This window comes from Marmota monax, unplaced genomic scaffold, assembly GCF_021218885.2.
Source record: "Marmota monax isolate L192 unplaced genomic scaffold, Marmota_monax_Labrador192_F-V1.1 WCK01_AAM20220418_F8-fsc00006, whole genome shotgun sequence".
Taxonomy (NCBI): Eukaryota; Metazoa; Chordata; class Mammalia; order Rodentia; family Sciuridae; genus Marmota; species Marmota monax.
Genome location: NW_026693712.1, coordinates 12,545,764 through 12,569,936, shown reverse-complemented (window position 1 = coordinate 12,569,936; position 24,173 = coordinate 12,545,764). Strand labels below are relative to the sequence as shown.

Here is a 24,173-nt window from a genome sequence, read left to right as displayed (position 1 = left end):
GGAAGAAAAGTGGGTTGGGGAATGTCCCACATAGGAACAGCCACACTTAGAGCCTTTGTTCTGGGCCAGGTGCTCTGCCTTGCACTTTGCAGATCTCCTCCCTTAGTCCTCACAACAGCCTTAGGTCAGATCCTTGTCTGTGTTAACTGATGAGGAAACTGAGGGTTAGAGAGATGGTGAGTAACTTGTCAAGGCTGCACAGCTTTTAGGAGATGGAGCTGGATTCAAATCCAGTAGTGAATCTCACCCCAGAATCCACAGTTCAACTACTAAGCTCTCCTCTGAGGAAGCTCAAGGAACCCAGGTGAAGTCTGGAGAGCTGGATTCTTGCCCTCTTTCTTGACAATATGAGGCCCCAAGGACTTTTTTTCTTCTGGGAAAAGAGATCCTACTCCACAGAGCTCTAGGGATGGCCTCCAAAGTAGGGAGTCGGCATCTACACAAGCAAGGCACCCAGTCTGGGAAAACCCACCAGGGCTACTTTTAATTTGGAAAGGGGTGCGCTGCCCTGGCACACACAGGCTAAGGTGCTGGATGTGTCTTTGGAACAGACGCCCTTATTTTACATTGACTGCCTATTTATGAAATTGAGTTGTACCTTTTATCCCCTGGCAGGATGAAAGCCACTGAAGCAATGAGGGAGAGCAATTTGTACTGGGCCCCCCAAAACCTGTCTGGCAGAATCCCATTGGATTAAAAGGGAGGCAGCTGTCCATGGTACTAAGGAACACTAGAGGCTGGAACAAGAGTTGAAGCTATATAGTCCCTCCATAAGGGAATCAGTCCCAAATGGACCTCATCTCAGTACACACAGGCTGCTAAGATAAAAGAACAAGTACCCTTGGAGTTCAGTTGGCTTCCTTGCAAAGCCCTCTGTCTCATTCCCAGAGAATATACTTCTACAAGGTGTGTCTTCTGCTTTCCAGCCTTGCTTATAGCATGCTCTGCTGGGCTCCAGTGATGGTGGACTTCTCAAGAGTTTCTTTAATTTTCCATGATCCCTCCTGTCACAGGACCTCTGAACATACTGGACAAATCTCTTCACGTATATTGCCAAGTTAGTTCATACTCTTCCTCTTTCATATCTTAATAGTTCCCCCAGTAAAGCCCATTTATTCCCTAGTCTGAAGCAGGTTTCAAAAAAATGCATTCATAAAACTCTATTCCTTTCCTTTATAGAACACATCTCGTTTATAATTATATACTCAATAGTGCAATTATTTGATGTCATTCTGAAAGCAGAAAGTTTCTTTTTACCTTTTTTTTTATCCTCAGATTTAGTGTAGTACCTGTCATAACATAGGTGCTCAGTTGTACAGTTGTTGAGGCTGTGCCTGTACTTTTACTATATCAGGGTCTATTTACTAGCTTCTCTGTTGGACTGAAAATGAATCCAGATCCACTCATTCTTAGTCCCAAGAAAAAGCATTCAAAGGAATTTGGGTAAAAAAGTTTTCATTAAGAAGCAATATTTTCAAAAGCAATTTTCATTTATTGAAAAGCTAGGGTTGCCTTTTACCCTATCCAGAAATATGTCATTATGGTCTATGCGTTGAGATCAAAGTCTGTCCACTTTAAGCCAGGATCTGTTACATGGGCAGGGATCCACAGGCTCTGGATGGAAGGAGAGGATTCACCAGTAGGGGCCATAGGGTTAGGAATGCCTTGCTCTGAGCTGGAGCTAAACACAAGGTATTGGATCTGAGGTCCTGCAAATATCTGGTAACCAGGACATAAAAAGCAAAGTCTTGCAAAGATTACACAACTCTAGAGCCTAAGGAAGAGTCTAGAATTGAGAAGATGACCCAGATAATAAATTCAACAGAACACAATCCACCACTGTAACATTTGCCTTTTCTAGTTTCCTCGTGCTTTCAACAGTAATCATCTAATAAACGAATAAATTAAAAAGACATCTTTTAATATAATATTGCACATAAGAAGCACTAAGCTAAAAAAGCAAATTATGTATATTCCCAGAGTTTCTATAATAGGTAAGCCTATGAATAAAACAGACTAAATATTAAAAAAATTAATAATCATGATTGTGTCAGTCCCTGTTTATCAATTATCTACTTAGGAAGGCACTGGAGAGAGAGAGAGAGAGAGAGAGAGAGAGAGAGAGAGAGAGAGAGAGAGAGCGCGCACACACAATTATCACAATCCTCTTTGACAGAGCTCTCTCTACAGATGACAAAATAGAAAATAGGGGCTTAAGTCAGTTAGGAAATGTGAAAATTACACAGAAAGAAGTGGAGCTGGGTGAGAGAACACCATGCTTACTGGACTCTAAAGCCTGAGTGCCCAACCATGATGCCAGTGTCACATGGAAGGCCAGTCCTGGAAGTCAGGACTTTTTCTAACTGTATCTCCAGACCACTTGTCTTGCTATTGACTCAATACTGGACATATACTTTCTTCATAATTTAAATGAAGTTTTCAGTATCTGGGAACTCATAGGATTGGTATGAGGGTGGTGTTTTCTAATACTCATCATAAGTACATAATTATAAAAACAAAAAAAGTCTAAATATTGCTTAAAAGCATCTTTTGGGAAACTCACTTTCTTCTGTCCCAAGCCATATTTCTTCTGCTTCCTTGGAGGATAAGAGGGGTAACAGAAAGGTGCTAAACCATGCAGGATTCAAGTCATGCCTGGTTGGTACTTTTCTGAGACTGTTTTGAAAAAATGGCTGCCCCTAGCCCAGAGATGGCTACACTTCAGTGACAAGAGGCAAAGGGGTCCAAGTTTGTACAAGTCTTAGTGCTCAGGGCAGTCTGGTTGAAAAGTGCTATATGGATATCAGTTATCATCATCCTCATGATGACAATGATTATTTTACATATGGCTGCTTTAAGGGTGAACGGTACGGTCTCATTTGTATGCTAGCATCTGGCAGGCTGTCACACATCTGCAGAATAGAACCTAAACTGCACTATTAATATTTCCCCTTTGCATTATCCCCAAGGTATCTCTCTCCCAAAATGCTTAAAGCAAACTTCCCTCCCCCTTGAAGGCCTGGAGGCAAAATTCAGAGTACATGCCACCTAGGCTGGGGAGAGCAGAAGCTCAGTCTGACAGCCAGCTGAGCCTGAGCAGATTTCTGGCTCTTGGAATAGATGTAAAGAGGGAAAGGGAACCACCACCCACTCTCATTCTATTAGCAGCTGCACTGCCAGGCAAAATCTGTAGGCAGGTTCTCCTAGACCCAGACAGTATGTCGCGTCTGTTCTGCGATCAACAAAAGATGCCAGTCACAGTCCTGATGGTCAGTTCTCAGGGTCTCTAAATATATCTCATAAGTGCCAGAACCTGACTAAAGAGGCCTTCTCTAAAAGGTCTCTGGGGGCTGAGAATTCTTTGTGGTGGTGACTAGCTAGCTGTGAACTCAAACCAGGTCTTTTTTTTTCCTTGCATACACAGCTAGAATACACTTCTTAGTCTACCTTGCAGTTAAAGGTGGTCACGTGGCTGCGTTTTAGCTAATGGGATGCATACTGTTTTGGGGCCAGGCTCATAGGAACCTCTCCTATGTGGTCCCGTGCCACCTCCCCCTCTTGTTGTCTGCTACAGATAAACCCGATGGCACTGCGGAGTTACAAGATGGAAGAGGCCCGAGGCTCCATGCTATTGATTGGATGCTGCTGCTGCTGCTAATGGGGATCACCACTACTGGACTTGATGGGAGAAATAATCTTTTACGTGTTTGGACCATTATGGCGTTTAATGGATAACATTCTGAGCTTTACTATAAACTTTTGCTAACTTAAAGTTAAATTTCCAGGGTAGATTTCATGGTCAGCTGCCTCCTGGATACCTCTAACTCTGGTAACCTCCTTCTACCTTCCTATATGCAGAAGGCTACCTATGCTGGAATACAGCAGTGGCTCAAACAAAGTCTCTGGTCCCATTGAATTTATATCCAAACATGGGGAAACTAAAATAAAAAAAAATACAAGTAAAAAGCAATTTCAAATCCTGATAAGTACTATAAAGATAAGAGGGAGAGAGAGTTGCTCGTGATGCTTGGGAGATAGGGGGAGAAAGTGCCTCTGCGGAGATGACATTAGTTTGAGGTCTGAATAATGACATGTAGCTAGCCTTGTGAACTGCAGGGGCAGAGCATGCATGGCAGAAAGAGGGAGCAGCAGATGCAAAGAATGGAAGAGCGAGGTTTACCGGGAACGGAGAGGTGGTTAGAGTTAATAAGGGAAGAGTGACATGATAGGTATCAAAGAGGGAGTCAAGGCCCAGATGGTGTGGAATCTGGCCTGGGTAAATAACTTGGATTTTATTTTAGGTTCAATAGAAAGCTGTTTTTAGCAGGGAAAGATTGATAGATGGATTACATGCTGAAAGGTCTACTCTGATTGATTTATGGAGCTTGTATAATTACAGGAGAGCAAGAAAGGAGGCCAGGGAAAATGGTAGAGTCACCCAGGTGAGTGGCTTATGCTAGTGGGGTAGTAGGCATGGGGAGGAGAGGGGGGAGTTGGTTGGAGGTATATGTTAGCGGAAGCATCGACAGGGCTCATGGGCAGATTGGCTTGGGAGTGAGGGAAGCTGGGTACAGCCACCTAGCTGACTGGTGGAACCTCGAGCTGAGCTGGGACTTGGAGTGAGGGATCAAGTTTCGGCAGGGATGGAACACCTGGCAAGTACTCAATAAATGGCCCATTTTTTATGATCACATAAAAATTAAACAAACAGGGCCCATATAGGGGGGTGAGAATTCTGTTCCAGATGCTCATACGGGAATCATCTTGACTTCTCTAAATTTCAGTTAAATAGGAGATAATAATACTGACATTATAGGGTTGTTACATCAAATATACCCTTGAGGGATAGAAATAGTAAGGAAGTATGATGATAGGGACTTTAAAGACTCCTGTAAAGGATTTTTTTTTTTTTTTTTAATGTGGATGCTGGTTACAGGTGTGCTCAATCTGTGAAACTTCATCAAACTGTATAATTACGACATGCACACTTTTCTGTATGCATATTATAATTCAGTGGAGAGTTAAAAAAGAGAGAGAGAGAGATATGCTATGCTCAAAGGTCCTAGTTCAAGTACTGGGAACTCAATACACAGTAGCTGCTATTATTTTCACTGTTAAGATACAACAACAGAAATCATCTGATGTAAATCTTTGGTCCATGTTGTCCATAGAGACCATTACGGATCCTTTAACAGAAGGCAGAGTCCTAACTGAACTCTAGGGTCTTATTGTTGGTAAAGTCACATCTGATTTTACTATGTGCCATACAAATGCCATTGTAGATCCAGAGTTCTAATCTAGAGCTAGTCCGGGGCCACTATTTGTCATTCAATAGTTTCCTAACTTGGTTAGGATGAAAGTCTCATAGATGACAATGTATTCTAAGAGGGACAAGTTCTGCCTCAGTGCTGGGTCTTGCCATTTCCCCCCACCCCCAAGTCCACTCATACCTGGATACTCTTGATTCAGGCCAAATGATTATTGGCTGCAAGGAAAGGATACTAAAACTTTGATTGGTTATTTCAAAGTTCCATAGGTTAATCCTCAGGTCATCAGCGGACATGTAGGTCTCATAGTCGCTGTTGACTGATATGGAGTTGATGTGATATGTATGTGCGTTGGCAAATACTCTTCGTGGGGTGGCCTCCACCATCAGGTCCATGGGTCTCAGGACAGGTACCTGGGATGCAAGAGAAACAAACCGATTCAGAACCAAAGCTCTTCCCTGGGAAGACAGTGCACATATTTGTGGCCTTTGTTACCACAGGCAAAGTTAACTACAGTTGGGCCAGGCATGGTAGCACATGCCTTCAATCCCAACAGTTGAGGCAGGAGGGTCACAAGTTCAAAGTCAGGTTCAGCAACATATTGAGGCACTAAGCAACTCAGTGAGATCCTGTCTCTAAATAAAATATTTTAAAAAGAGGCTAGGAATGTGGCTCAGTGATTAAGTGCTCCTGGGTTCAATCCCTAATTACCCCCTCTCATCGCCCCCCCCAAAAAGTTAACCACAGTAAAGATGCTTTAAGTTTGAGAAAACACATCTATTCCTGTTCACTTTGGGTCCTTTCAGCTATTCATTTCTCAAAAGGGTTACACACCTGTAAACCCAGTGGCTCGAGAAGCTGAGGCAGGAGGATCACGAGTTCAAAGCCAGAATCAGCAAAAGTGAGGCTGCTAAGCAACTCAGTGACACTCTGACTCAATATAAAATATAAAATAGGGCTGGGGATGTGGCTCAGTGGCCAACTGCCCCTGAGTTCAATCCCTGGAACCAAAAAAGAGTATTGCCATCACCTGACCCTGATGGGATATTTCATTCATTACAAAATCTAAACTTTTTCCAGAACCTTCCAGGTGGCCTTGCCTCAGGGGAGCTTGGGCTCCACTTTGGGGACATTGCCTTCCAGAGATACTGTTCCAGTTTTATTTTCTTAAACATGAAATCTATTTTTACAAGGAAATTGTGGGGACATTTTAGAAATCTGATTCAACTTGAATCTCAATTTGTCCTTATATCTTTTCATTGCTTGGCTTTGGAGGCCTAGATTCCCTCTTGGCCTTGTCCTCCATCATTAAGGGCATTTTGAAAAAACTTATCATCTCCCAAGACTCTACTAACCCCATTCAGCCATTAATATATAGGGTTCAAATTATGTCCTCATTACCCTGAGAAAATCTTGATTTATACTTATTGGCTTGGAATACCAATCAGGTAGCTTCCACTTTCATGTTCAAACCTGTGCCAGTTTGGACAATCAAAAATTTTTTTTTCAGTGCTGGGGATTCAACCCAGGGGTGCTTTGCCACTGAGTCACATCCCCAGTTCTTTTTTATTTTTTTTTGAGACAGTGTCTTGCTGAATTGCTCAGGTTGGCCTCAAAATGGTGATCTTCCTGCCTCAGCCTCCTGAATTGCTGCACCACTGCACCTAGATGGACAATGAATCATATCTACTGATATGTAAAAAGTGCTCAGTAAGTATTTGCTGCATGTCTGACAAATGCCAGTAAGGGTCTTCTTGGCAGGTCAGAGAATCAGGCAGTGATATAGTTTCTCACACATGAATCTCTCTAGAAAATATGAACAAAGATACAACACTTTGAGTTCTAGGTGAATTGGCTCCTAAGAAAGTGATCGAGAACACAAACAGACTAAACCACCACCACCAAACCCCACGGCACAGGTGCAGTCTCTTCACAGAAATAAGAAAATAAGGAACCCAAAGCGATTTTTTTCCCCCAGGCAAATCATCTCTTGCAACTGAGTCCTGGCTGATTTGACACCAGGTGGTAGATGAAGGCTTCAGCTTCTGCATTGGCTTTGATCCAGGTGGTGGGGAGAAACAGCCCCCACAAATGGCTAGATTTTGTGAAGTGCAGTCAGCTCACCAACCGACATAAATTCCAGAAGACCGAGTTCTGCCAGCTCAGTCTCCAGGGAGTTGTTGCATTAAATAAAAGACTTAAGAGGAAACGATTCTAGACAGATGTGATGCTGGATGCCCTGAAAACCAGAGGCAGCTGTGGTGTGGATGTGGAAGAATCAGGGGTCTGCCGGATGCCAGGAAAGGGAAGTGAGAGGGAGCCCCTGGGATCCCACACTTCAGTGACGGACAGTGGTTCTGTGGCATAAGCCTGGGATGGCAGGATGGGGAGACCCAGGCTCTGAACACAGACAGGCTGTGGGACCATGGGCAGCTGACCTGCTCCTTCCTAGCCTACCCCCAAACAGCGACTGTTCTTGCTGTGCCTGCATTATCTCCTTTTGGGCACCTGCGATTGAACCCAGGTGAACTTAATCACTGAGCTACACCCCGCCTGCCCCTTTTTACATTTTTATTCTGAGCCAGGGTCTTTCAAAGTTGCATAGTGCCTTGATAAATTGCTGAGGCTGGTCTTGAACTTGTGATCCTCCTGCCTCAGCCTCCGAGTTGCTGGGATTCTAGGAATGCACCACCTGCATTATCTTGAAGGGTGGTTGTGGGGATTAGAGATGAATGTCATTCCGTTCAACCTCTCGCTCACTATTTCAGCAACACCGACTGAGGGCTTCGCAAAATTCTGGGGACTTGAATGATGAGCACGAGACACAGGTCCTGCCATCATCTAGTTCAGATTGACATGGATTAATAAAATGGGTTAAGTACCCCCAAAGAGAGAATCTAGTGCTAAGGGAAGTTTAATGTGGTCAGGGAGGGGTAGAGAGCCTTTCATGAGAGTTCATGAAAAGGTGGGGATGTGAAAGATGAATCGAGGCTTAGCCAGGCCAGATGGGGAAGGAAGAAGGTTCCAGTCAGAGAAATGGCAGGTACAAAGGCCCTGCAGTGGCTCATGGTACTGGAAGGGCAGCAAGCAGTTTTTGTGCCTAGAGAGGAGGGGAAGATGCTGGATCAGTAGTTGGGGCTGGATTGAGGATTTTATTGTGAAGGTGAGAAAAGGTGCCAATAGCTGCCCACTCCTAGCTGCCCTATACTGCCTCTTTTCTGTTAAGAAATTGTGATCTTCTGGCACCTGCTCCCCTTCCGCTTCATTTCTTCAGCCTTCCACCTTCCTTCTCATTATCCTTCCTGCCTCTCTCCTCTTAAGAAAAACCAGATCATCTTTCACTTCCCAGAACCTATTTACTAACAAAATGAATGCTGCTGTCATTCAGCTTATTTGGTGACCACACCAGCGATTCTTCACAATCTTCCAGGGCACCTAAGTGGGGGGTTGGCAGGTCACAATGCCCTGCTTCAGAGACACACAAAAGCTGAGCAGAGCCCTGAAAAACAGGAAGCCCCGGAGGCTGCCCCCCTTTAAGAGACATCTGTGAACCACACAGCAGGGAGGGGCTGGGGAAGGACTCACTGCACCCCCCTGATCGACTTTTCACAGAGGAAAAAAACAACAGCTGTGTTTACCATGGCAACCTCCAGCCCCCCCATCAAGTTGACAGATTCAAGGCAAGACTCAGAGGGAAGGGATGGTCAGAGAGGAGATAAAACACAGAAAGACAACGAAGTCACGGAGGAGGGAGGAAGGGAATCGTTTGAAGGATGTGAATGGATTGAGCCGCTGAGAAACTCGAGGTCAAATCTCATTGAGTTGAGCAGACCAATCTTCCAGACTCGCTGGATAAATGAAGGTTATGGGATGAGGTGGGTTTCATATCACCAGTTAGGAAGTGCATTTAGGGACACTTTGACCACACACTGACCCCAGATAAAGCCCTCGGCAAATATTTATTGGGCATCTACTACAAGCTTGGGTAGTTGCCACAGAGTGTCCTTGAGAAGGTTGGGGAGACCAACAATACACAGCTTCCTATTCCTTCTGCTTTATAACCAGCCCTTCTGGGAAGCAGAGACAACCAGGGATGTCTGATCTAGAAAAGGCAAATGAGAGCTCAAGTCCTGGTGTACCTCATGCTTGGTGGAAACAGACGTTGACCCTGGTGCTCTGGGAACACAGGTTTGAGACCCAGTGGAGAATCTAGAAGATGCTGACCTAGGTTATGAAAGGCTGTCTTCAAGTTCAACCCCTTTGCCTGTTCAATGGGCTTCCCTCAGGAAATACCCTCGGAGGCTCTCCAGGGACCATCACCGTATATTTGGGATTTCCAAAGGAAGAGGAACAAGTCACCTTGCAAACGAGCATCATTAAATCATTCTGCAAACACCCTTATTCCAAAGCAATTTGGCTCAATGGGATGGAGCAGCCATCTTCAGTCAGGACACTGGGTCCTTTGGAATAGGTGACAACTTCTCAGGCATTAGATCCAACAGTTTTAAAGGACATCATCCATAACTACCATGTGTCTTCCAATCTAAAATCAGATTGTCTCAAGACATACCCACAACCTAGGTTCTCCTATTCCCCTTGGCAAAACAAGAAACTGTGTCTGTTAAGAAACTGAGGTCTTCTGGCACCTGTTCCCTTCCCCTCCATTCCTTCTGTAGATATACCTGTACCCACCCTGAATCTAACTGAGGTTCACTACGGGGACATAGACACTTCTGGGAGGGACACTTGCATAATCCCTTTAGCCAGGGACCCATAAATGCTCCCACCCCAGCTTATGCATTTCTAATATTTGATTTTGTATTTGGTATCATTATTTGTTAGAATTATGTTTACTTTGTTCTGGTATTTTGTGTTCTATCAATAATCACAGTAACAACCCAGAAGAAAATTTTAAATCCTAATAGTCATATATCCATAGGGGTAAAAATCTTTCTTGTCTACATATATATTCATTGTAGAAATGATAAAAAATGTTTTTTACATTTATTTGGGATACATGTGGTAAAAATAATTAAAATCAGCATAATACAGTGATGCAGCTACATCAATGTTCATAGCAGCTCAATTCATTTCAGCTAAACAGTGGAACCAACCTACATGACCTTCAACAGATAAATGGATAAAGAAACTGTATATATACACAATGCGATATTACTCAGCATTAAAAAAGAATAAAATTGTGGCATTTGTAGGTAAATGGATGGAGTTGGAGAATATTATGCTAAGGGAAATAAGCCAATTCCAAAAACCCAAAGGCTGGATGAATGGTCTGATAAGTGGATGCTGATCCATAACTGGGGTGGGGGGTGTGTGGGGAAAAAGGAGGAACTTTGGGCAAGGGGGAGAGGTGTTGGGAGAAGGGGTATATGGGCAGGAAAGATGGTGGAATGAGATGAACATCATTACCCTAGGTGCATTTATGACTGCCCATGTGGTGCGATTCTTCGTCATGTACAACCAGAGAAAAGTTGTGCTCCATTTATGTACAGTGAATCAAAATCCATTCTGCTGTCATGTATAATTAATTAGAACAAATAATAAATTAAAAAAAGAAAAAAATGAACACCACAAAGACCTTTTTTTCTTGAAACTGAAGATTGAACTCGGAGGCACTCGACTACTGAGCCACATCCGCAGCCCTATTTTGTATTTTATTTAGAGACAGAGTCTCACTGAGTTGCTTAGCATCTCACTTTTAGCTGAAGCTGGCTTTGAACTCACCATCCTCCTGCCTCAGCCTCAAGAAAACTTGTTCACATGTTCTTTCAATAAATATTGATGGTTATTCAGTTACAATGGCATTTAAATTCCATCGATTGCATTACAAGGGTGATAGAACAGTTTATTTTAAACAGGCAATGATTAAAATATTCATGAAATCATATTTTCTGTGATTATTTAACATTATGGTGGCAAGGTTTAGTTGTTTCCTGAAAAGTGCTCACAAAGGAACATGAAGGAACATCTCTTCTATGGAGCACATAAGCACAACATTTGAACAATGTAAGAGAGCTTTTGGAGTCACACAGGCCTGGCCTTGGATCCTGGCTGTGCCACTTACCAGCCAAGTGGCCTGGAACTTGTTACTTAATCATTATTATCATTGTCCCTTCCATAGGGAGAGCAACTCTCTCAGTCGTGTTGTTGAGCAGCAGCACAGGGCCTGATACCTACTATCTAAACATTCTTGGAGACCTTGCTTTGTGCCAGGATTGAACCAAGCACTGTACACATGCCATGTCCCTAAGTCTTCATGATGACCTTATCAGGCAGGTCCTAATGGCATTCTCACTTTATGGATATGAATCCTGAAGCAGAAGAGGTCATGAAGCTTGCCAGGGTCATACGATGACTAAGGGGTGGAGTTGCCCTTGAACTTTGGCCAGTCCCTACATACTCCCCAATTTCTTTCCAATCATAGGAAAATGGTTACTCTGAAAGGTTGCCTAGAGAAAATTTTCTGACTTTTTCTATTGGCTACAAGGTTTTTAGCTTCCCTTTCATTCACTCAGGGAATTTAGTCATGATTATGGAACTTAGCATTGCTCAGAAAAAGTGGCTAGTGGAAAGAATGGTCACTGAGTAGCAATTAACTTCATTGAAGAAGAAGAAGAAGAAAAAACAAAAATAAAAACAACAACAACAAAAATCTCTTCTAGTTAGGAGTTTTCCAAATTGCTTCTGTTCTTGTTGTCATGAAAACCTCAAACAACATGGACGCTCATCCAATTATCAAACCAACCTGGGGGGTAGAGTCTGGCATTATGTGTACCCATTATTAAAGGGTAATTCAGTGTAACAAACCAAATCGAGTATATACAAAGACTGTCAAATAAAATGAACCACTAACAAATTAAATTACTTTCCATTTTCAGTGGGAAGAATGCCAGTCATTTTTCATTTTTAAAAATCCACGTCTTAATTCCATTTAAAAAAAATGAAAAGAAGAATTAAAAGCCTCTTGTGCTGTCTATTCTGAGGTTTATTTTCCATAGACACATCTCTCTTGGTTCTGGGGGCATTTTCTGTCAGAGAATTAATGGAGCATTAAGCCTCACTCTGGTCAAAAAACTTGCTTCCTCTGGATCAATGGTGGACGGGGTTCAAAACGCAGGAGTGATAGGTTGGCTCCTGCTTACAGCGACATACCAGAGCTGTTCTTTCCAGAATGAAACTGCCACTCAACAGTACCCCGCCAAACCCCCAAGGAATTCTATCCAAATAATATAATTTTTAGATTTTCCTGCTCACACCCTTCAACAGCCTCAATATGTCCCCAATTTCTTCTTTTACTAGCTTTGTCACATAGATTGAAATAAGCCTGAGAGGAAAAGCCCCTTTGGACCAAATCAGGCTTTGTGCTTCAGGTTATTAAATATCTTAGAATTATATTCTTTTATTTGACAAACATTTATTAAGTGACAATCACTGCAGTAGGTGGTACGTGTATGGAGTGAACAAAAACAGATTGCACTGTGGAATTTAAAGTCTAACAGGAAAGAAAGACACTAATGCCTCAAGGCAAGTATATTGTTATATACTCTCACTGATGCTATAAAATGATGTATACTGTTTCATGATAGAAAATAAAATAGGGACCCTAATTTAGATAAGGGTTAGTCAGGCAAGTAGTAAAAACCTACTCCCCCAAAGCAGGACCAGAAGTATCCTAACTTCTGAGTCAGTGGCTCTTATGGGGAAGGGGCAACTTTACCATTAGGCAGTGTCTGGAGATGGATTTGGTTTCCACAACAGAGGGATGTTACCAACATTAGTAGGTAGAAGCTGGAATGCTGCTCAATGTCCTGCGATGAACAGGACCACTTCCCAGCAACAAAGAACTATCTGGCCTAAAATGTCAATAGTTTCAAAGTTGAGAAAACCCAGTTCTAAAGAAAACCCTTCTGGATTCAGGGTGGTTAGAAGAAACCCAGCATGGGCTTCCATGATAGGCAGAAAAAGGTTCCAGCTCATAAAGATGTTTTGGATTAAAATGTATTTCATATCCATAACACACACATGTAAAATACATGTCTATGTTATACCACATATACATATCTATCTGCATACCAACGTTTCTGTGTGTGCAGATATATAAACACTCATCCCCCCATTGCCAGCAAAAGGAACCATTGAATAACACGATTCATTAAAGTTGCTGGGAAATTAATACATTTTAAACCTGATGAATCGATAGTTTTCATGGTACTAGCAATCTCATGCTCTCAGTGTCTTCGACTTCTTTGGGCCTGTCTGTGGAGAAGAGAGGAAACATACCTTTCTCTCAGAAAGCAAACTCACTAGCTAGTAACCAGCCCATGCAGAATCCTGTAGCTCTGCCAGGTTTATCTTACCTTTCCCCTAGATGGTTCCATTTTCTGCCAACATCACTATTTTTCAAGGTGTTTTCCTATTCATTGCCTTTCCTGTTATTTCCCCTGATGTTTCACACTGTGTAATCCCACAAGAACTACATCCTAAGATATTCCAGTAGAAGAAAATCTCAATTAACACTCAAACCGGGGAAGGGTAGAGTAGGGAAAGGCCATAGTGGGCAACTTAATTAGGATTAGTGACAAAAATTGTTTCTGTTTTGTCTCTTCACTGCCTGATGAAAATATGTCTAAAATTTGATAATGACTTAATCCTGTTATTAGGATAAATATCACTGAGATCCTTGATGACCAAGGTTGATAAAAACCTCAAGAACAGCCACAGGTTTTACTACAAAATTTACAGAATCAAGGAGATAAATATAAATTTGATAATAAATGATAAGAGTCTTACAGTTAGAAGCTGCCTGAGAAGTCATTTACATGAAAAAGGCCTGTATGAAGGTGGAGATGCATTTCCAAGAACTTTGAAAACATTACCTTTCACTGATTTGAACAATCAATATCACATACAAACTGAGCTCACCTGTATTAGTTCTGCCTCCCACCAACAGATGGCAGTAGTGATCACTCATGACATTTTCACTTAGGAATAAACTGACTTAAGAATGAGCTGCAACCTCTGATTCCCAATCCTGGCTGCATGTAGAATCAAACACTCCTCTCATTAAAAACATTCCTGGGACTCACTACCAATCAGTAGATTGTAACACTTGTGAGGTGGAACCCAAGTACCAGTATTCTGCCCACAGATAACCAATGTGTGGAGCAAAGGCAAGAGTCAGTGAACTTGGGGATAAATGAGGAGTTCCATGCACTAAGCATTCAACAGTGGTTCTCTTTGGAGTAAAGGTTTCATGTGTTTAAAAAGATTTTTTTATAGTTCTGTACTGACTGAGGGTTTTAAAAAAACTAGTGTAAAAATCGATTCTGATTATTTTTACAAACAGATCAAAAGGAAGTCATTTATAAAAGATTAAACAGTTTCTTAAGATTTATTAAAAAAACCAAAATATGAGCAAAGGATTTGAACAGAAAATTTAGCAAAAACAGAAACCAAATGGCTAAGACATATATAGAAAATATGCTAATCTCATTAGCAGTAAGGAAGATGCAAATTAACACTTAAAATATTTTTACTCTTACAAAAGATTAATCTGGTCAATGTTTTAATCTTTATTCAAAAATAATTTGTTATATGCTAGTCACTGTTAAGTCATAATTATTAATTCCTTTAAGCTCATTATAGTTTTTTGAAGTAGGTAATCATATCATCCTATTTTTATAGATGATGGTAACTTAGAAACAAAGCAATTAACGTCTCTTATCCTAAAGCAGGCAGCTGGAGTTTGCTGCAGCTGAGACAGGTAGTCAGGCATTCTGGCCAAGAGAATCCTTGCCTAGAACTATCCTATGCTGCTTCTCAGCTGAATGGGTAAAAAAGCAAAATGACTGATAATGTCCTACCCTGGAGGCAGCATGAACAATTGGGCATTTATCAGTGGGTGTATGGATTGCAACAAGATTTTCAGAAGAAGCTTTTAAAATAACATACATATCTTTTAACTTAATGAATCCTCATTTAGTGTAAACTATCCCATGAAAATATCAGTATGTAACAATAAATGTTTGAGAAAATTCATTGTAACAATGCTAGTTACAATTACATTGTATTAAAATCTAGAAACAACTTGAATGTCTATCTATGGAGAAATGATTTAATGCTATAATACACCTATAACTTTATAATATCTGCAGCTATTTCAAAGATGAACTGATCCACTGGGATATTTATATTACTGAACAATTTGTATAGTATGAACTCAATTTTGTAAAAACAAAACAGAATCATATTCGTTCATGCATTAAGTTAATATATGTATATAGCTACACAGAGAAAGTTACAGAAGTACATGTACCAAACAAGCAACATCAGTTACCTCAGGATACTGAGGCATAATATAGTACTGTTGGACTTGTTGTTATATATCATGCATTACTTTTTTTAAAAAATATTTTTTTTAGTTTTTGATGGTCCTTTATTTTATTCATTTATTTATATGTGATGCTGAGAATTGAACCCAGTGCCTCACACATGCTAGGCAAGCACTCTACCACTGAGCCACAACCCCAGCCCTCATGCATTACTTTTGTAATATAAAGAAAGAGAAGGGAATCACATACTGCTTTCCATAACGGTTGCACCAATTTGCAGTCGCACCAGCAATCCTTATCCTCAACGAACATCTATTGTTGTTTGTATTCTTGATAATTGCCATTCTGACTGGGGTGAGATGAAATCTCAGAGTAGTTTTGATTTGCATTTCTCTAATTGCTAAAGATGTTGAACATTTTTTTCACATATTTGTTGATCAATTTTATTTTTTCTTCTGTGAAGTATCTGTTCAGTTCCTTAGCCCATTTATTGACTGTGTTATTTGTTTTTTGATTGTATTTCCTCTTTTGTGAGGTATGTGTTCAGTTCTCTAACCCATTTATTGTTTTTTTTTTTTTTGGTATTAAGTTTTTTGAGTTATTTATATATCCTGGAAATTAATGCTCTGAGGTGCAAGTGGTAAAGATTGTCTCCAATTTGGTACAACCATCATGGAAAGTAGTAAAGAGATTCCTCAGAAAACTTGGAATGGAACCATTTGACCCAGCTATCCCACTCCTTGGTTTATACCCAAAGGACTTTAAGTCAGCATATTACAATGAAGCAGCCACATCAATGTTTATAGCAGTTCAACTCTCAATAGCTAAAATATGGAACCAACCTAGATGCCCTTCAATAGATGAATGAATAAAAAAGTTATGTATGTATTTATACCAGTGTGCGTGTGTGTGTGTGTGTGTGTGATGGAATATTTCTAGCCTTAAATAAGAATGAAATTATGCTATTTGTAGGTAAATGGATGGAGCTAGAGAATATCATGCTAAGTAAAATAAGCTAATCCCCTCAAATCAAAGGCTGAATGTTTTCTCTGATATGCAGATGGTAATTCTCAATAAGTAGGGGGCAACTAAGGAAGAATATAGTTACTTTCTATTGGGTAAGAGGAGTGAAGGGAGGGGAGAAAGTATGGGGATAGAAAGTATAGTAGAAGGAATCAGGTCTTATTACCCAATGTACATATATAAATATATAACTGGTGGGATCCTATCATGTACAAGAAGAATGAGAAATTATCCTCCATTTACAGAAGATGTATCAAAGTGCATTCTACTATTATAATTAATTAGAGTAAATTTGAGAGAAAAAGAGGGGAGAGGGGGAGGGAGGGAGGGAGGGGGAGAGGGAGGGAGGGAGGGGGAGAGAGAGAGAGAGAGAGAGAGAGAGAGAGAAAAGAAATCATCATAGCTAATGTCTCACCAGGGTAGGATTTTAGAAACTACTCAGACTACACTAGATTCTTCTTGTGAAAATGTAAGCAGCTCTAATGAGCACAGCTCCTCATGCCAGTGAGCTTAGACCTGCTTTCCTGAACTGTCCACCTGTGAGCTCCCTGGGTCGACAGAAAGCCAGCCATGCCCTCCCTACTCACAACAGCCCTTCCAGATATTTGAGGACAACTAACCCACACTGCTCCCCCTGGACAAATTGACGTACAATCTTCACACTTCAACAATGGTCAGGGCTGCTTAGCCTCTACTAATGCTTCATTTTATTCTTCCAAAGGAGACATGTGCTTCCTGCTTATGTAGCTTAGAATAGATTTACCTTTGCAATAGTCCATATCACACTGTCAACTGAAATTCCCAATTCATTTTTCAAACAAATTAATGTCAAGTCAAATCTCTCTGTACTTGAATGTGATTTCCCGGCTTCTCCTTCCTGGAATCTATCCCTTTCTCTTAAACCACAGGGGTAGAGAGTGACGTGTGGGAAAGCAGATGTGGTAGCTGAAATCTATTCAACTGTGGATTCTGGATAACTGGATCTTTTTTCTGTTTAACAGAGGCTACTCAAAGGGTGGGTCGATGAATCAGGAACGTGGAGAAGCCAATGGCAGTGTTTTTGAGGTCTGGCTTGAGAGTGGGAGAAGCCTCATTCCTTCCTGGCAAGGCTGAATCCGATGGTCATCATCCTGGAAAATGGACTTGTTCTATGAAGTGGGTAGGTTAAGAGAACCCCCAAAAGGGAGGTTCTCTGGAGTCAGAGCAGGAAGAGTCCAAGAAACAGAGCTAAAAGGATGGAATGAGAAAGAGAAGAAGGCATCTAAGCAAAAAAGATTAGGACTCTGGAGAAAAAAGATGGCGCCCCTCCAGAATTAAGAATGGAAAGAAAGAGAAAAGGGCAGGAGGGGAGGTCAAATTCTATTCTAGGTTCTTTGGGCTTCAAGGAACAGAAATCTTCTCAAATTTACTTTAAAAAAAAAAGGATGATTGTGGGATAAAAAATAATTACAGATTCTCAGGGCTGAAATGGAGTATGTGACATATAACAGGGACTTGGCAAGCTGTTAGGGACCTGGGAAAATATGCTTTGTTTGACTGTTCCTCTGTCTCTCTCCAGGGCCACCTGGTTTCTTAAATTGCTTCTCTGTGCATGTCTGGCCCTTTCTGCTCTCTCACCAATGACTTCATCTGTTTACCAGTCTGAGCATGGCCTCCAACGGGCCACACCAGCCCCTGATGACACAACCCGAGGGCTCAGCACCATCAGAAAGGAAGGAGAAAACAGGGAGAGAAGTAAGAAGAAAGGAAGAGTGGGTCCCTCAGATGGGTCTCGCCCTGGTCCCTTGGGTGTCCCACATTCATAACCAACTACACCTCACCTTTACCTATGAGGTCCCCTTGTGCCCACACCCCTTTCCCCAGGTCCCCCCTGATGCTGACACTCCAGTTAACAGAGTTCTCTCCTTGTTCCAGGTATGCGCCCCTCCAGGGGAGCACAAGCGGACAGCTGTAGGAATCCTAAGGAAAATCACTACCACTGATTCTCTCACTTCTCCTTTAACCTGACACTATTCTTCCTGGACAGGATTTATAACACAAATCCCCACTGCTTTAATTTACACTTCTAACAGTTTACCGTTCCAGTACAGCAAAGCACAATTGGTCACTATTCCCTGGAGAGAAGCTTTATTGTGTTTGGAATGCTGTTATAATTGCCTTTCAATTTTCTTCAGGCAATGAGCCCATTTATTTAACTGTCCCTTATAATTTCTCCCCACTTTCCTGCCCATCTTAGAAATCCTATGAGCCCTGTTCTTGGCAAACTCTTATTCCTGCCCTCCCGTCTGTGACTGAATCCATGGCCTTGCCAGGTAAGTGCTCTACCACTGAGCCACACCCCCCAACCCTATCATGTTCTGTTTAAAATTAGATTGTTAAACTATACTAAATGGTTAAACCATGTTAAAATAAGAGTGTGTTTTGAATGAAATAAAATTAGGTAATTCTTTCAGAATACCACACAATTCTAGGTGACTTATGCCGGGTTCATGTGTCCCTCCCCCCTAAACCCCACTAGGGGTTGAACCCAAGGGCACTTAACTACTGGGTCACATCTCTATCCCTTTTAAATATTCTATTTATAGATAGAGAGGCACTTAGCAACTCAGGGACACCCTAAGTTTCTGAGGCTGGCTTTGAACTTGCGATCCTCCTGCCTCAGCCTCCTGAGCTGCTGGGATTACAGGCATGTGCCACCATGTCCAGGTACCTGGTTCAGTTTTGACAAACACTTTGACATTGTTATTCGATAAGACCCTGAGATCTTTTTCTATACTTTTACTTTGGCTGTATTTCCACATCCTCAAGAATGCTTGAATGTTCTCTCCACTCAAACCAGTGCTATGCTTTGTCCTTTGTCCATACCCTGTGTGTTCCCTTCAGGTTTTCAAGGTTTCTGCCTCTTTCCTTACTCATTTCTGACCTCTTCTTTGCCTTTCAGTTTTGTGAAAGGTGAGCCCATAGATTGTGGGAGCTGTAGGGAGGTGGCAGGAATGCAGTTTATAGCCTTTGAGGATGACTCAAGGACTGTAAACTCTATTAATATTTTTTTTCTTCTTCAAAGGAAGAATATGAACTGTTTTCTCCAATAGCCAAAGCTGAGGATCTCCTCAGGCTCATAGATAGGAAGAGCAAACTAATCATACGGAGGAAAAAGAGGACAAATGTGGAGTTCATTTAAAATCACTGTAGTTGAACATCAAATTACTGCACTGGAGTTCCACCTATTTTACATTCTATTATGAGCTTATTTTGCTTCTAATCTTATGTACTGAGTTGTGCACCTATGCATTTAATATGTGAACTCAGTCATATATGCTTACCATGAAACTGAAAAAAGAGGGCAACAAATCTAAATAACACTGACAGTTGCAACTGCATCCCATTCAATGGGTAGAAGCCCTGGACTGAGTCAAGATGGGGTAGGGAATGAACTTGCTTTCTTTAGATAGACCGCCTGGGTGGGTCTCAGATTGCTGAATATTTTGATGAACTGAATGGGCTCCTAAGGCTGAAAGAAGAGTATTTTTCATGAATAGCCATATATATATATATATATATATATATTGCATAGCATTACACAATATATTTTTCTTGAAATTTTACATATTTCTTCTATGTATTATTCTGTATAGTTTATAAAACCTATGACCTCTGTAACTTTAAAGGATTATGGAATTTTTTTTTTCAAGCATATTTTTGACCAAACCTGACTTTTACTTTATGGGATGACTTTGAAACTTAGCTTCTTTTAAAACTGCCACTTCCTGACCTTTTTCCAAACACCTACTCTTTTCTCTATGCTTTTCACACATCACCTCTTTAAACGCCACAAGAATCCTGCATGATTAGTATTATAAATATTTGACAGATTTTAAAGCACTGAGGTTCAGTGAGGTTATCTGACATGGTAAATCATGAGGTCATTTACTTAAGATCAGCAGAGCTGGGATTGGTGAAGATTGGGACTGAAGAAGATTTAGGGTCCATCTAGACTTTAAAATATATCAAATACAAGAGGGAAAAAGAAAGATGCTTTCATACTTCTCTCTGTAGTAAGCCCAATGTCTGAAACAACCAAAAACTATCCAGTAAATTGATACTTTGCAGTTATAACATTTATTTTGATAGGGAACTGTATATTATTGCAATACATAGAAAATAAGTTTTGGCATTTCATGACTTGCCAAAAAAGGAAAAAAATTAAATAATTTGAAAAAAAAAAGTGTGATTAATTCTAGCTGGATATAATCACCTGGAAGGACTTAGGGCTTGAGGTCGGATCTCTGTTAAAAAAAAAAAATCAAGATTTATAGGGACCCACAAGGGTTAAAAATATATCAAAGTGAGACTTTGTAGGTGATGCCATTCGAATAATTTTAAAAAGAAATAAGAAAAGAATAATTTCTTCAACTTTGTGTTGCAATATTACCTAAAGCCGCATCTTGTGCCAACAGAACACACATCCCAGACTTTGGGAGACACAGTGACATGTGAAGGGGACTGGCGTGGTACCTGGGTGTTGGGTGATTTGTATAGGTGGATTTCAAAAGCTTACAGAAAATAAGACTTTGTGTAAAGTGAATCATTGTGTCTTAAGAACAGAAAATATTGAGTCTCTGTCCTTAGTTTGGTAAATGAGGTTTCTTCGTGTATCTTTTCATAGTTGGGAGTTGCTATGTGGTCAGTTTGATGAGTTATTTGCATAAACACAGACAGCTGGGGTTTCTGGCTGGCCACTCACTGCCTCACTCTTTCTCCATGTATAGCTGCAATTTCAAATCTAGTGAAGTGTGGGACTATGTCTTTCACCCTTGCTTTCCATAATCATGATAGCACCTGGCTCTGTGGGTTTGCTGTATGTCACCTCATCAAGCATATTATGTGATTTGTCTCCCAGAGTCCTCACAAGCACTTATCAAGCAGATGCTGTATATGATGGGCAACTTCTTTTCTCAGAGAAGACCAAGGCGCAGCTCTGATAGGAGGTCTCATCCAACCCAGGAGGTGTAAGACTGCAAACTCTATTTAGCCAAGAGCTGACTCCCTGCTCTGGCTTTTCTTCTATTGTGTCACCTGCTATTGCTATTCAAATCCAATCCCCTTATCCTGTTGTGATCAGAAAAGGAGCATGTGACTCTAGTGGTGGTCTCATTCTCTATGGTTAGAAGAGAGGAAAATGCAGAGAATCAGGAGGCAGGTACAGATGGGGTCAGCTGGACTGATAATTAAGTTAAATGATAAGCAAAACAAAGAGAGAGAATAAAGAGAAGATTTCACTGGAGGTTAAGAGAAAATGAACTCTTTTTTTAAACACAAAAGGAGAATGTAAGTGGTGAAGGAGGAAGCCAGGCTGGAGCTTGGCAGGGGGTAATTTATTGATCGACAAGTTAAGAATGTGCCAAAGAGAACGACACAGGGAAGGAAAATTATTTGCTGCAGTTTGCACAATGGGAGACGTCCAAGGAGACAGGAGGAGATGCAAATTTCCCAGGGGAAGGAAATTATGAAGTAAGATTCTTGTCCCCAAGTCCTCCAAAGACAAAGCATTGGCTTTACAGTTGAACAATGATCCAATCACCCAACTGTCCTTGATACTGGAGCTGTTCAGGGTTTGGGAAATAGGGACTCTTTCCTAAATCTTGAGAGCTTTTGGATTTGCTCAGGGAAGGAGTTCAAAAGGTTTCTGGATTCTCCTATAGAAAGAGGTAGGGTCTAGAATTGGAGGCAAAGGATACTGCTGGAGAGGGGACACCTTTAAAGACAGGGTGAGCAGGGTGTGTGTCCACACATACAGATTCACAAAGTTCATTATCTATTTCGGCAGGCTCATTTTCTATTTCCACAGCAGAAACTACCAGCAGAAACTGAGATGAATAAAGACAGCTAGTGAGAATGGAAACCATGTTATGGTTTAGCATATAAACAAATAAGGTGGCAGACAGACTCCCTTCCTATATAAGCAGTATATGCAGCTGTTCAATTTGGGTGTTCATGTAACACTTTCTTGTCAGTTTCCAAGTTCTTTAGGGACTTTCACTCAACACTTTCCCCCTACTATAATTTTTCTTCCCGAGAACTCTCTAGTTTAAATGACATTTGATTCTAGATATATTTATAGGCATGTAGATTTTTTTGTCTTGAATTATAGAAAATGAGATAAACCTATATCTTGAGTTATGACACCAAATATAGTGAAACATTTTCATTTTTAAAGGTTGCAGATTTAGGCAAGCTAAGTTTACAGACTGTTTGGAATTTCAATCTCTCAACATATATGGCACTTGCAAATGCTCATACATTTTTTTTCCTTCCCCAGAAGGGACCAATGCCAATAAAGCTCATCTGCCTGAGTTGCGGCTTTTTTCCCTCCTCCTCCTCCTTCTTCTTCAGATAATCAGCAAGAATTATGCTAAGGCACAGTATTGTTACCCAATAGAAATATAGAGCAGCATAATTCTACCTGGTCATTTGGCTTGGCATATTGTTTTTCCAGAATCTATTTTACCGCAGATGCTGGGGGGATGATTTCTAAAGGAAAGTGGTCCAATTAAGAAAAAAAATTTCCGGAAAGTCAAATTCTTGTGTCCAATGATGTATCTGAATTTGCAAATAGTAAGTAGGCTAATAATGAGAATATGCTGGAAGAAAAATTGAGGTTATTTTCCTGGTGTTCAAGACAAACAAGAAAATATCCAAAGAACTTTGTTTTCACATTTTTTTTTTTTTAAAAGTGACCTACTCAGAAGATGGTGTCTTCCCTGCCACCCCCATTGCTACCAAGAAATAAAGACAGAAACATTGGTCCTTTAGCCCAAGGGAAAACCCTAGCTCAGGCAGAGAATTCTGCATTTTTGATGGCTGATGATTGAAGACTGAGGCACAGGATCTAAAGGAAAATTTACAACCAGATTCCTGAGTTGACATTTAATAGCGTTCCAGGTAACTTGCTGTCATCATCCCAGGGGCCATGCACACAAGGATGTGGCGGAAGTGTCCACCCTATGAGAGAGTTACTCCTAAGCACATAACCTTTCATAGCTCAGTGAGAATTTTCAAAGTTCACTGGTCTTTTGAAATCAGGCATCATGAGATAGGAATCCACTTACCTCAATTTATCCACAGAGGCTGAAATGGGTTTATTTTCTTTTACCACCTTATCTGCACTTACAGAATTGCATTCAGAATTTTTAATGGATGTCTCCTTAGGCCAGTGCTGTGAACACTCACTAAAGAGTCTTAAATGTTGGCATCAATGTGTCTTAGCCAATTAAATGGACCATCTGGTCAACTGAGTGTACACTCCATCCCAAAGCAGCAACTAGAGCCTCCGGGTTACCTCTCTGTTCTGAGCAGACCTTATTCCCAGCTTGGGGCTAGCTTCCTGCTACTAAATGCCAGACACTGTGCTAGTATTTTTCTCTGATAACAAATCCTACGAGGTGAAGATTTGAATAACATTGTACCCACTTTATTGATAATAAAATGGATACTTTGAGAGTTGAAGTAAAAAGTCCAAAGCCATACAAACACA

The 24,173-nt window shown here is 41.0% G+C and overlaps 1 protein-coding gene across 9 annotated transcripts in view; it reads right to left on the bottom strand.

Annotated features, from left to right (window-relative positions):
• The window catches only part of Ppp2r2b (protein phosphatase 2 regulatory subunit Bbeta), a 434,540-nt gene that overhangs the window by 52,342 nt on the left and 358,025 nt on the right, over positions 1–24,173 (bottom strand). For all 9 annotated transcript variants that reach the window (XM_058584247.1, XM_058584241.1, XM_058584242.1 and 6 more), the window contains one exon: positions 5,503–5,680. In XM_058584247.1, coding sequence (XP_058440230.1) covers positions 5,503–5,680 — 178 coding nt within the window. The remainder of the gene's footprint in view (positions 1–5,502; positions 5,681–24,173) is intronic.